This window comes from Typopeltis vanoorti, chromosome 12 (assembly GCF_054136105.1).
Source record: "Typopeltis vanoorti isolate ZY-2024b chromosome 12, IOZ_Tvanoo_1.0, whole genome shotgun sequence".
NCBI lineage: Eukaryota > Metazoa > Arthropoda > Arachnida > Uropygi > Thelyphonidae > Typopeltis > Typopeltis vanoorti.
The window spans coordinates 109,426,756-109,440,171 of record NC_143560.1 but is presented as its reverse complement, the minus strand read 5'-3'; the positions used below and the strand labels follow the sequence as shown (position 1 = coordinate 109,440,171).

The 13,416-nt window shown below is 34.9% G+C and overlaps 1 protein-coding gene across 3 annotated transcripts in view; it reads left to right on the top strand.

The window, feature by feature from the left end:
- LOC150101132 (D-aspartate oxidase-like) overlaps window positions 1–12,583 on the top strand; it is a 122,685-nt gene extending 110,102 nt beyond the window's left edge. For all 3 annotated transcript variants that reach the window (XM_090402238.1, XM_090402239.1, XM_090402237.1), the window contains exon 11: window positions 4,708–12,583. In XM_090402238.1, the coding sequence (XP_090258364.1) occupies window positions 4,708–4,833 (126 nt within the window). In that variant the 3' untranslated portion in view covers window positions 4,834–12,583. The remainder of the gene's footprint in view (window positions 1–4,707) is intronic.
- Window positions 12,584–13,416: the final 833 nt, after the last annotated feature.

Here is a 13,416-nt window from a genome sequence, read left to right as displayed (position 1 = left end):
AGTTGTCGATTGGTTTTACCTTAGGAAATTATTCCTTGTAAATCTGAGGTAAGTACTAATTAGGGTAGCTAATCACTACATCATTTTGAGTTTCCAATTCAGGGTCCTCCCTAATCTCCTTGCCCAAATCTGCACTAGTGATTTACCCCTTGCTGGTTATAAATTTTGTACAATTTTTGGTAAATTTTATTTTATGTGTAATTTCTTACTTGTGTATTTTTTCCTTTTAATTTTTTTCTTAGTGTATTTTTATCTATGTGTAATTCTTTGTTTGTGTAATTTTGTCCCTGTGTAATTTTTGCAGTGCAATTTTATCTCGTGTAATTTTTTCCTGTGTAATTTTGTCCTGACATGCTTCTGGATATATGTGGAGCAATAGCATGAAATGATGTTTCAGGAAAATTAACGATGTAGACAATATAACAACTAAATAAATTACTTATTTCCAATATTTCTCCAATGCAAAATTGCCATCTTCAGGGAAATAAAACACTTATATCAACATGCTCATGCAGGCACACTTCAATAAATGAGAATGAACAGGAGAAATATAGGGAGGCCTATAGTCCTAAAACTAATTCACCTGTTGACTTTGGTTGAGTGCTCTTGGATGTTGGGCTGATTGTCTGCCCAGTGAGGGTTTTTGCATATGAGAAGTCATTTGATGCAACCATATTTGTTTAGGTACCTATGTTGACACAAGTGTATTATTCCCTTGAAGATGCCAATTTAACTTAGGAAAAATAATGGAAATAATAAGTAAATTTATTTAGTTATCATATCATCTTCATTGTAAATTTCCTGAAACAGCATTATGTATAATCAATGTATAAGTCTAAGCACCAGCATTGAATGAGGAGTTAGGTGGAAAGGAGATCTTAGATCAGTGCAGTTTTGATGCTAGTCAAGAAATATTTATTAACAATAATGCCAAAATTCATTCTAAAGGTCATCAGGATAAATAGAGTAGCTAGTCTGTGTAACTGCAATGGTGATTAAAATGTTAGAGATGTTCCTGACGATTAGGTTCAAGAACTGTAATAGTAGTGGTTGATAATAGTAGAATTCTGTGTGTGTGTGGGGGGGGGGGTTACTCCACTCTATACAATCTGCCATCTACACCACTTATTCCTGATTTTTCATGAGGAAAAATCAGGAATTTCCAACTGTGGAATCATCACAGACCATTATATACAGTTTAAAAGAATCAAAATTCTTTAAGCATCTATTAATGTTGTAAACAAAAACAAAAGCAAAAAAAAACTGTACATGAACTTAAATGGGATCACCAGCTGCCTTATTGAGTTTAAGTAAACTTAAGACCTCACTAACACAACAGAGAACTATACATAGCGGCCCAGATCCAGTACATAACCTAGTTTTATACTCATTTTACTTTATTATGTTCTTAACTTATCCTAGTGAACATATATTTGATCTGCTAACTTTATAATGGAGCCTAAAATGCTGGAACCTTTTTGTTGATAATGTGCAACTTCCGATGGGTTAAATTCTGAATAGTTTGTTTGGATAATTGCTATTGTTCTTAATAATTTTCAGCACCTATTAGAAAATGAAGGTTGCAAAAACAATAGTTTTGGATATTCTTTTTGATATTATAAACATGCATTATACACCCATCATTATGATTAAATGTCTTTAAGCATCAGAAAAGACCACTGTAAAAACTGACCAGTTTTTTAAAAGATAATAGAATGTACCAACATGGCAGCATAAGTTTCACAGTATAAATATATCTATCTATTCATCAAGGAATACTAAAAATGCGAGTGATTGATAGCGAGGCATTTTTTCCCATAAGAATTAATGTTAAAAAAGATGAGGGTTTCCCACATGAAAGGTCATTTGATGCAACCATATTTGTTCAGGTACATAGTGTTTTCCAGCTATGTGCCCGATAGCTACTATGGCATGAATATTTGTAAAAATTTTGGTGTGAGATGAATTTTAAAACCTCATGTTAAACCACCACACTACTTTTGAGGCCTGAAGTGGCTTGTAAAAAGTGCGGTGTTTGGTCTCTAAAAGCCTAAAAGCAAGGTTTCTGATTATCTAATTATTTGTCTCCTTGCAGGGTTGATCTACTATAGATTTCCCACTTTTTGTGAGTGGGATTATATCATTAAAATTACAGCCTATATTTAGTGAGTGATGGATATACTCTGTTAAATAGTCATAATCTCTACCAGCATTAATGTAATGTGTAAAAGCTAATAATATTCTTGAATGGCACATCTTTAATGGCACTTGTGATATAGTAAAAGGAGTTACTTAAACACAAGGAGCAAATAAAACTGTGTTAAATCAGATATTTCGATCTGAATCTAATAGATCATCTTCAGCAAGGTAAGAGAGAGAGAGAGATGTGATTTAAAAAAATTTTTTTAAATAAAGTTTTTAAACAAAACTGCATATATCTTATAAGAATAAGACTGTCCCAAATTTTAGATAAAGAGACAGTCACTATGGTTCACATTTGTGTGATGAATAGTGCTTCGGCACTTTCTTTGAACATAAACATATACTCGAATTTGAGGTAGCAGTGGTGCAGTAAAAGAGTTTTAAACCAGGAGATTCTGTTCTCAGTGTCAGTTCCATGCTGTGCTAAACAAGACTTGTCAGATTTATTTTTTCCACTCCACAAACTCTCATTTTAGTTACCTTCCACTGAAGTAATCTCCTCTATCCCTCTAGTCTTCCAAGTTCCTTGTGATTATCATCTCATTTACTTACAAACAAGATGTTCCTGTTTGTCTAAGTAAAAATCGTTAATTCATCCACAGTATAAATGTACTATTGGTTTGCATAAACACTATACTCATTGTTTTAAAATCCATTGTTGTTGTTCAGGGGCGAATTCTCCATGTAATATTTATTTGTAAATAAATGCATGCATTTATAAGCATTCCATTTAGGCTTTTATTTTTGTAGACAGAAGACGTCTTAAGCTTGTACCGCAATAATTGAGCTTTGCATTGTATATTGAAGGCGGATGCCCGCTCGTCTAGTCAAAGCTACCTTGGCATGCTCAGTTGTAGGAACTTCCATTTCCTCACAGCAGCACTGTGATTTCATGCGCACGCATAGCCATTTCACGTCGTCTCACTCTGTTGCTTAAACACAGGCCATATGCAGTCAACTTAGCTCTAACCAGTGAGCTTCTGCCAGCCTTTACAAGTGTGCATGTTGCTTGGGAAAATTAAGTTACAGCCAACTTTTTATGACGATGTTATTGACCAGTTCATAAAGAAGATCTGTAGGGTAGAATTTGTATTCAAATAGCTAAATTGAAAAAGATAGAATATCATTTTCCTCTACACAGATTTCTAAATATATAGTTTTAAATGGTCAGAAATTCATTATTCTGCTAATCAGATTTCAATCACACCTCTCACTCCCTGAATGATAACAAGAGCAAGCATGAATTTTCAAGACCAGCATTCGCCACTGTTGTTGTTGTTGTTCTACTTTATGAACTGCCATTTCACTGAAGATGATCTATTAGATTCAGATCAGAATATCTAATTTAATAATGTTGTATTTACTTCTTGAGGTGACATTTCAGTACAGTAGTCTCCTCTTATCCATGGGTTCGTTTTTTTCTGCAGTTTCAGTTACTGCAGTTAATCCTGGTCCAAAAATATGAAATGGAAAAATCCAGAAATAAACAGTTCATAAGTTTTAAATTGCACGCCGTTCTGAATAGTGTGATGAAGTCTCACACCATCCCGCCAAGGACATAAATCATCCCTTTGTCCAGCGTATCCATGCTGTACAGTATACGTTACCCACCCATTAGTCACTTGGTAGTCATCTCCGTTATCAGATCAACTGTCATGGTATCACAATGCTTGGGTTCAAAGAGAAACCGTAAAGTGCTTCCTTTAAGAGAAAAAGTGAAAGTTCTCGACTGCATAAAGAAAGAAAAAAAAATCGTATGCTGAGGTTGCTAAGATTCCATTCATATAACTTTTATTACAGTATATTGTTATAATTGTGCTATTTTATTATTACTTATTGTTGTTAATATTTTACTGTGCCTAACTTATAAATTAAACTTTATCATAGGTTATCATGTATCATCATAAACTGTTTCTTATACATACATGTTGATACATGTATGTATAAGAAAATACATAGTATATATAAGGTTTTGTACTATCTGCGGTTTCAGGTATCCATTGGAAATCTTGAAACATATCTCCCACAGATAAGGGGGGGGGGAGACTACTGAATTCATTCTCTGAGCAAGAGTTATAAGCAAATCTTAATGAAAAAAAATGAGTCTACTACAAGATATAACTGACAACATAACTTGGAACAAATGGATATTGGTATAATTGTCTATTTGTGCATTTAACACAGTTTAATTACTGATACTCATAACTAAGTTTGCTATGTTGTGTATTACAATATATTTCTGTATATATTTCAATATATCTCTTTATACTGTAATCTGTGCATATATACGTATAATATGTGAGCATGTGTGTGTGTGTATTCCATATACTGTGACATCCAGCTTTCCAGTAATTTGACCTTTCCAAATTCAAGCTTAACATTAAAAATTCATTGTTTTGATGCTCATTCTTTGCAGCTGTAGAAATTATCTGAGCATCAAGCTCTCCATACTGACATTCAATATATATATATATATATCACTCAAATAAAAATGTTTATTTTTAGGTTATCCATAATTATGGTCATGGAGGTTCTGGAGTTACCTTATTTTGGGGATGTGCCAAACATGCCAGTGTCTTACTACAAGAAGCTCTTAATGATTTCAGAGGGCAACAAAGAGCCAGACTCTAAAATAAATACTAATAAGCATATTTATGCAGATTTATACATCATTTTTTTACTTCATTTATTCCACTTTATCCAATGTAAAATATATATATATATATATATAATAATAGGTAAAAAAAATTAACAGTTATATGTGATCTGGAGGTGTTAAATAGAGAGAGAGAGAGAGAATTAAAAAAATTGGGAATGTGGTTGCACAACATATATTCAGCCTAAGTATGTATGCTTATATGCTGGGATCAGAATTAAAGTATCCCTGTTTAAGGCATTGTAGAGTGCCACCCAGTGATCCAAATGCTTTGAAACGTTGCAAGAATACATTGTCATCATGTGGAAGCGATATCTAGAAGGGGAAAAAAAAAGATAGTTCCAAAATTTGCTACCAGGGTAGCTATATGGATGTAGGCGTGTAAGAAGAAGAAAAGTGACACATGCATAAATAACATTAACAAACACGAACTGCATCCTTTGCACTGTGTTCATCGGCAGAACGCAGCTGGTTGGGAGTGATGTTGCACACATGCTGCATTATGCTGTCTTTCAATGCTGCAAGTTATGAGAATGATCCTGATAAATCCTGTCTTTGAGAAATCCCCAGAGCAAGAGATCACAGGGGTCAGATCAGTTGAACAAGGCAGCCATCAGTGGGAAATGCACAGCTGTTCACTATGACTTCCATGAGATGTTCTCAAAGAACCTCCTGTATGCATTACCGATGTATGGAGGGGCCCCATCCCACATGAAAATGACTGAATCCATGCATAGGCACTGCTGTAGCTGTGGCACAACAAAATTGTTTATCATATTGTGATACCTCTTTCAGTAACTGAGCAAGTCAGGACCTGACTGGTGAATGTCCTCAAAGAAGAATGGGCCAGTGATAAAAGAAGCTGCAAACCTGCACCAGACAGTAACTTTGGCTGAATGCAAAGGAATTTGTTGGATTGCATGTGGATTTTTTATAGCCCATACACAACAATTCATGGATATTGAGAGCTCTGTTCAGTGAAAGTGAGCCTCATCCCCCCACAAAATCATCCACGGCCACACAGTATCCAATTCAGCTCTAGCAAGGAATGTTAAAGCGAATGTCAGTTGACTTTCAAAGTCTGTGGGTTGGTGCCACTCCTGTTATCTTGAATGGGTAGAAATGCATAATCTTCTGTAAAACTTTCCAGACAGTGTGTTGATACAGCATGTGCAGTGTAGGAACCAATCCTATTATTCATGGCCTGCTCCACAATAGCAGTAGCAACTTCATTCACTTGTGAGCTGATTGGTTTGCTACCTTTGCCAGGTCTTAACTCTCAATGATCCCATTTCTTCAAAATAACTAATCGTTCATTGCAGAGCATATGGAGATAGTGGACCTCGTCGATATTTGTTGAGGTGATGAAATTCGTCGAGTACAGCAACAGCATTGCAATTGTTTAGGTAGTATAGCTACACGAGTAAAGCACATTGAGGCATTTAATACTAGAATGAAGGGAAAAATCCTGTGACCATCTTTTTAAGCCCTCCTGGCACCTGCCAAGTTGTGTGATATGCAAATTCCATGTATTTGGTATTTTCAGTGACCCCTTGTGGAATTTTGGAACTGCTCTTTTTTTTTTTTACCTCATATATCTCTTCTGATGCACTATGTATTCCTGCAAAGTCTCACAATATTTGGATCACTGGATGGCACTCCATAAGGCCTTAAACAGTGATACTTTAATTTTGATCATCCTATATATATTTAAATATGTGTGTGTGTGGTGTAAGAAATGCAGAATACTCTTTAAAGCAATCTTTTTTAGAAACTTAAAAGCAGACAAAGTAGTAAAAAAAATCCAGCATGATTGCAAGATGTGAGATTGTGATTTCTGACTGCTGGAGTAATGTGTAATTGTTATTGACAGGTGCTTCTACAAAGATTTCTAACAACAACAAAATGTTTTGCAGATATATAAGTCTGAAGAATAGAATGGAAGATGTCATTATGAGGAATCAGCATTCATTGAACATGATAAATGAGCATTAACCTTCACTGTGATAAAACAGGAGTGCAATGGCAGATGAATCAAATGTTTTATAAAAATAAGCTATAAATACTTTGTGTCATTAAAAGCAGGGTGAAGATACTTCTTATGCTGGTACATCATACCAGGTAACTCTAAACACACTTGAGCTTTTCATGCCTGTTAGTGCCAGTTGCAGGTTTTACAAGCAAATAGCTGCAACAAGAAATTTCATATAACAGGCCATTATTCATTTTTATGTGCAAAAATCCAGTGAACTCTACAGCCACAATTGTTTGTGGTTGCAGGATGCATTCCATTTAGAATATAAGATTGATGACAAGTTGCTGTATTACTATCTTCAGCAATTCTCAGTATCTTGTGATGCAAAATTCTATTCTTATCAACCCATTCTTGAATTCTCTTTTGGATCAACTTTTCCAGTAGTACTGCTATCACTTCTTGAGATACTGGCTGGTCTATAATTTGCTACCAGATCCTCCTTTATGAAAAGGAATTATTTTACCCTTCTTCCACTCTCTTGGAATTTGTCAGAGCTGAGAATTAATTTAAACAGTCTAGTCAGAGGCGTTGCCAGTCCCCTGTGTATTCTCATAAAACTTGAGCCAATCCTATTCAATCCCACAGTTGTATTTTCATTCGGATTCTGAAATATCTCAAGTACCTTCAATTCATCAACCTCTGCCATAATATCATTGCTTGGATAATATACCCTTGCGTAGTGGTCACTCAGCAGCTCAACAATTTCCTCTGCCTCTGTCACCTTTCTACCATCAGCACTCATTAAAGTTATCCTTCCATAGCATTCTTCCTCCTACTTGTCACATAATGAAAAAACTCTCTGGGATTCCCTTTTGCTTGTTTGGCTAATTTCTTCTCATGATCTGATTTTGCCTTCCTTACCATGCTGGTCACCTTTCTTGCCTGATCCTTGTACTGCTCATGAGTTAGCTGGCCACCTTTCTTCTTATATACCCTCCACAACATTTTCTGTTTGCAGTTCATGCTTAATGATACTACCCATTAATCTAACTCCCACCCGATTTACCTTCCTTATTCTGGGTATACAGTAGGATATTGCTTTCTCCAGATATCCCTTGACTCTACCCCATGCACTGTTAACATCCTTCCTTTGCAGATCTTTATGCCATAGTACTGCGTCATGCCACCTCTTAACTGTGTCATAATCACCTATCTTGTAGTTCTACATTAATGGAGAGCATTGCTCAAAATGGTCAACACAGAAATCGCTTGTGGGGTTGGTGGTGAGATATACATATAATAATGCCATCTCTTGTAAAGTTTTGCTATGTAAAATGACCAGAGTACATTGTATGGTGAAACAGAGTCACCAGATTTTATGGGAATGCAGTTTTTAATTTAAAAAAAAAAGTCACGGTAAAGTTGACCATAATTTCTTCTATTTGTGAAGCAGTTTTTGATTCTTTTTTTTTTTATTATTTACAGAGAACACGTGTAGTTTTTTCGGAAAGAGTTTTGCCCATAATTTCAAGGGAGAATTGAGACAGCAGCTAATTTGTAAATCATGCAAGTAATATCAAAATGACAAACAATATCAAACAGAAACTATAGGTTAAAAAGAGATTATGGGAGAGACATAAGGAGAGGGGTGGAGAGCAGATGCATGAAGAATATAAGAATCAAGTCAGGAGAGTGACTAGTATGGTAAGGAAGGTGAAATTGGAATATGAGAAGAGATTGGCCCTGAGATCCAAAGAAAATCCTAAGGATTTTTTTAGCTATGTGGTTAGTAGGAGGAGAAATGATTGTGGAATAATGACATTGTTGGATAAAAATGGGAATAGAGTGACTGATGCAAAGGAAATAGTGGCGTTTTTGAATGAACACTTTACTGAGGTATTTCATCCTAGAGAAGGATTTTAATACTACAGGGGATAGGGCAGGTTCAAGGTTTAGAAGTGCAAGAGCAGAGAGTGTGTTTCAAATACTGAGTACTCTGGATGTCAATAAAGCAGTGGGACTGGATGGAATTTTGCCATGGGTTTTGAGTGAATGTGATAAAGAACTGACAGTTCCATTGACCATAGACAACGAAAGTCTGGCCCTGGGAAAGGTACCCAAGGAGTGGAAGGAAGGTAAGATAGGTGCCATTGCATAACAGTGGCAGCAGACTGGAAGTGTCAAATTATAGACCAGTTTGAGTTTCATCAGCAGTTGTTAAGATCTTGGAGAAATTAAAGCGGGACCATATATAGTGTTATGCAGATGAGAGTAATGTTATCTGTGCGAGTCAACATGGATTTGTTAAGGGACACTCTTGCTTTAGTAATATGATTGCCTTTTATAATAAAGTGACAAGATTGTTGATGAGGGAAAGCCATATTCTGTCATTTTTTGGATTTTACAAAGTCATTTGACAGGGTTCTACCTGATAAGCTGATATTTAAGTTGTAGCACATGGGCTTAGATGCCAGATTAGTGAAATGGGTTGACTATCTGATAGGTATCAGAGAGTTGTGTATTGAAATATCAAGGAGACAGAAGGCTACAAGTGGTATCACATAGGACTCAGTACTGGAACCTGTATTGTTTAACCTTTATATTAATGTTATGGTCAGTGATTTGCAGGGGGATATTCATTTGTTCACAGATAATGTGAAACTGGGAAGGGTTATTCATAATAGTGCAGATGTGGTTGACCTGAAAAAGGATTTGAATAAACTGGACAGATGGGAAAATGAATGGGGATATCAGTTTAACGCATCAAAATCTAAAGTCTTGAAGTTTGGGATACTCTTTTGGAGGAAGTAGGAGAGGCAAGGATCTGTGGTTGATATATTGTTGTTGATGATTGATAGAAACCTTAAATTTGGGAACATATTGCAAAGGTGGTGAAGGTAACCCAGAGGATTGCTGCAGCACTGAGAAGGATGATGACCTGCAGAGATGAAAGAGTTGTTATACCATTGTATAAAGCCCTGATCAGACCACAGCATGAAATCCAGTTAAAGCAGAAATATCGACAGTCAGACTATTGTTTTCAGTTTTGGTTCCCAGGTTTTGAAGGGAATAAATTAACTGTAGAAAGGGTGCAGAGGTGGATAACAAAGATGGTATCAGGACTGTAAAATGTTAGTTATGAAAACAAGCTAAAAGAATGTGGACTGCAGAGTTTGGTAGATAGGAGGAGAGGTGATATGATTGAGACTTTTAAACTGTTGTGAGGTAGTTACAGGGTTGACACTGGAGAGTTCTTTCGCTTGGTGGAACAGGGGGAAGGAGCAAGGACAAGGGGCAATCCCTGGACGTTATGAAAAGAAGCTGTGAGCAAGAGGGGGTAAGAGTGGTTTCTTTGCATGTAGGGTAGTTGAACCATGGAATGCATTGCCTGATAGAGTGGTGAGAGCACGAACAGTCACTGAGTTCAAGTGGTATGATAGACTTTGTGTTTTCTAGGATGGGACTCCCACAGTGAGTCTTTTGACTCCATGGAGGCCTGAATCATAATAATAATAATAATAATAATAATAATAATAATACCATTGTGTGCCTGAAAGCATCAGGAGTTGGAAGTGATGCTTCAGCCATGGATTATAGTTACACTAACTTACTCCTATTATTAAGGTGGAAATAGAAATTAATTTTGGTTCCAAGTTGAGTTATTGATTCACCACCATGTTTCATAGAAGCAGAAAAATTTGCAACCACTGTTTTGCAGAAACAGAAGAATTTGAAATACCACTCTGTTTCACAGAAGTGAGAAAAACCTTTTAGCATGAAATCCAGTTAAAGCAGAAATATCGACAGTCAAACTTTGACTCCAAGACAAACAGTTTTTTTTTTTTTTTTTTAATGATCACATCTTAGTTTCATGTTTATAGAAATAAAACATGCTATCAGCATCCAAGAAAGCAATTGCACTTTTCTCATATCTTGGCTCTATCAAATAAAAGAACTAGAACACTTTGAAATCAGAATAAAAAGAAAATTCTAAAAAGTATCTCCTCCTTTTTCTTTGACTTCCTTCTTTGCTGACATCTCAAAGGATTTTATCATCATCATCTGACTTCAACCAAATTTGGAATATCATCATTTCTTACTTTTATTATTATATAATTATGTAACACCTCCAGGAAGTCCAAAGACTCATCGAGGAAGGGCATCTACTCTGCAACTCTCCATCTCCACCACTCGACCAACCGCAACTACCTTCATCATCTATACCAATGCCATCTACTGCCGACCATCACCACTAGTATTTTCACAGACAATCACAAACATCCATGTCCACTGCGGGATTCGAACCCGCAGCCTTTTCGCTGTAGAACGGATACGCTAACTTCTCGACCAACCAGGCCAGCTTTGTTTAAGGTCAGCTGAGAAATCATAATTGGATAACAAATGAAAACAATTCCTTTCTGCATAGGCATCTCTGTGGATCACATCTTTTAACTAAATTTGGAATAGAGGCCAATTCTGTTGAAATGTTCTAAGTCCTGTGAGAATTTCAGCACTGCAGACTAAAAAAAGATTTCACTCCAATATGAATATCTATGCTGAATTGCCAAACTGATTTTGTTCGGATTTGAAATATGATCATTTCTTACATCACTTAAGGTCCTCTGACCACTCTACCTCTCTGTTCAGAGAGGTAGGGGGACCACCCTACCTCTCTGAACACTTCTACAGGTTGTATCATTCAGTTGGTTGAATTTGTTTTGGTTCCATAAAACATCTCATATGTAAAAATAAATGAAGTACTGAAAAAGGTAATAATGAATTTATTTATTTTATAGAAAGCAGGTCTGCAATAACAGAGCCATTTCTGCAATACAGAAATGACTCTGTTATTTTCATTTTCATCTTATGGCTTTCTCATTCTTCAGTTAAGTACATTCTTAGCAATTAAAATTAACGTCTCCTATGTAGCTTCTTCCAAATCATAAACAGCGTCATTCTTGGCCTTTTTTTACGTATGATGTTTTATTTTAACAATTATAAATGTCTTTATAAATTACTTTTTTATAGTCATAAAGTTTTCTTATTTTTGTTGAGGCTTCCTGTATTCTTTTATATTATAATGTCATTATGAATGGTATTCAATTTTTGTTATAATCCCTATTGTTTAAATTTGTGATTACATTTCATTTGGTGATGAACGCAGTTTCTTTTCAGAATGTCATTAAGGTTACTGACTGCTAAAACAATGGTTTCGGGAGAATTTTTTTCACTTAATTTTTATTAAAAAAAAAAGAACCAAAAATGTTTTTTTTTTTTTTTTTCAAATTAAAATAAAGCACAGAATAATACTAGCAATATAATAAATTACATAATACACAATTACAAAAAAAAATCCACAAAAAATGTAATATATGCAAGGTGCATGTACTAATATTTACTGTCTACTCTATGTGTCAGTTTTAAACTTCATAGCATTACTCTTCAAGGGAAATAAATGGTTTCCAACCTATTTACCTTTCTGTTGCACACTGATATTTAGCTGAAACTTTACCCATTTTGTCTGGAATAAGAAAATCCTAATATCTTAGCTGTTATTCATCAATTTGTATTTTTCAGCATTATATCTGCCATAGTTATTGATGATGATGTGAACATACAGGATATATGTACATTGTACTGAAGTTAGATTCACTGTAAGATTTTCATCTAGGAATGCATACATCAGTATGGCAAAAGTAGATAGATGTGTTCAAGCTCATATGATTATTAAACACAAAGCTCGCTCTTGATTTGAGTGCCAACTTTATTAACAGTTGATCTTGGGATATAAAAATAATGACTCATAATTAATAGTTGACTTATTTTTTTTTTAATATGTTAAATTATTCTAAGAGAAAAAAAATCTGTGATTAAAATTATGATTCTTTAAGATTCCTGGTCATTACAGGAGGGCTAGCAATTCTAGCTGTCATTCAGTTTTAGTATTATTTGGTAATATTATATGCTGTTATTCAAGCACATATATTCCAGGTATCCCTCATAATTTATGTCGCATTGCAACATATGTTATAATTAATTTCAATGTTGACAGATACAGCCAATGAAATATAAGTTATTCTTAGTAAATTAATATTATAATTATGTGTCACATATCCAGTTGTTTATTTACTGTCTACTGGATGTGTCAATTTTAAACTTCATAGTATTAATCTTCAAGGGAAATAAGTGGATCCAGCTTATTTAATTTTCTATTGCACACTGATATTTAGCTGAAACTTGACCCATTTTTCTAGAAAAGAAAAAATCCAAAATTATCTAAATGTTGCCATATATGATTACAAATTCAGAAAGTTTGTGCTTCATCATTTGAGAGTCTTCCACTAAGAATGGTGCACTTCCTGACCAGACTATTCTTCTGTTTTTTGATAACTACCAGACATGTTCAATTCACAACAACACCTGTAAGTAAAAGTGCCTACCTTTTGTAATTTTCCAATATTGATGATATCCACAGTCCAGATTACTCATCAATACCAGATCCAGAAAAGAGAACTTGCATTCTCCCAAGAAGGAGAAAAAAAAATTATGTACATTTTGTTGACTTTTAATGCAGAATTAAAAT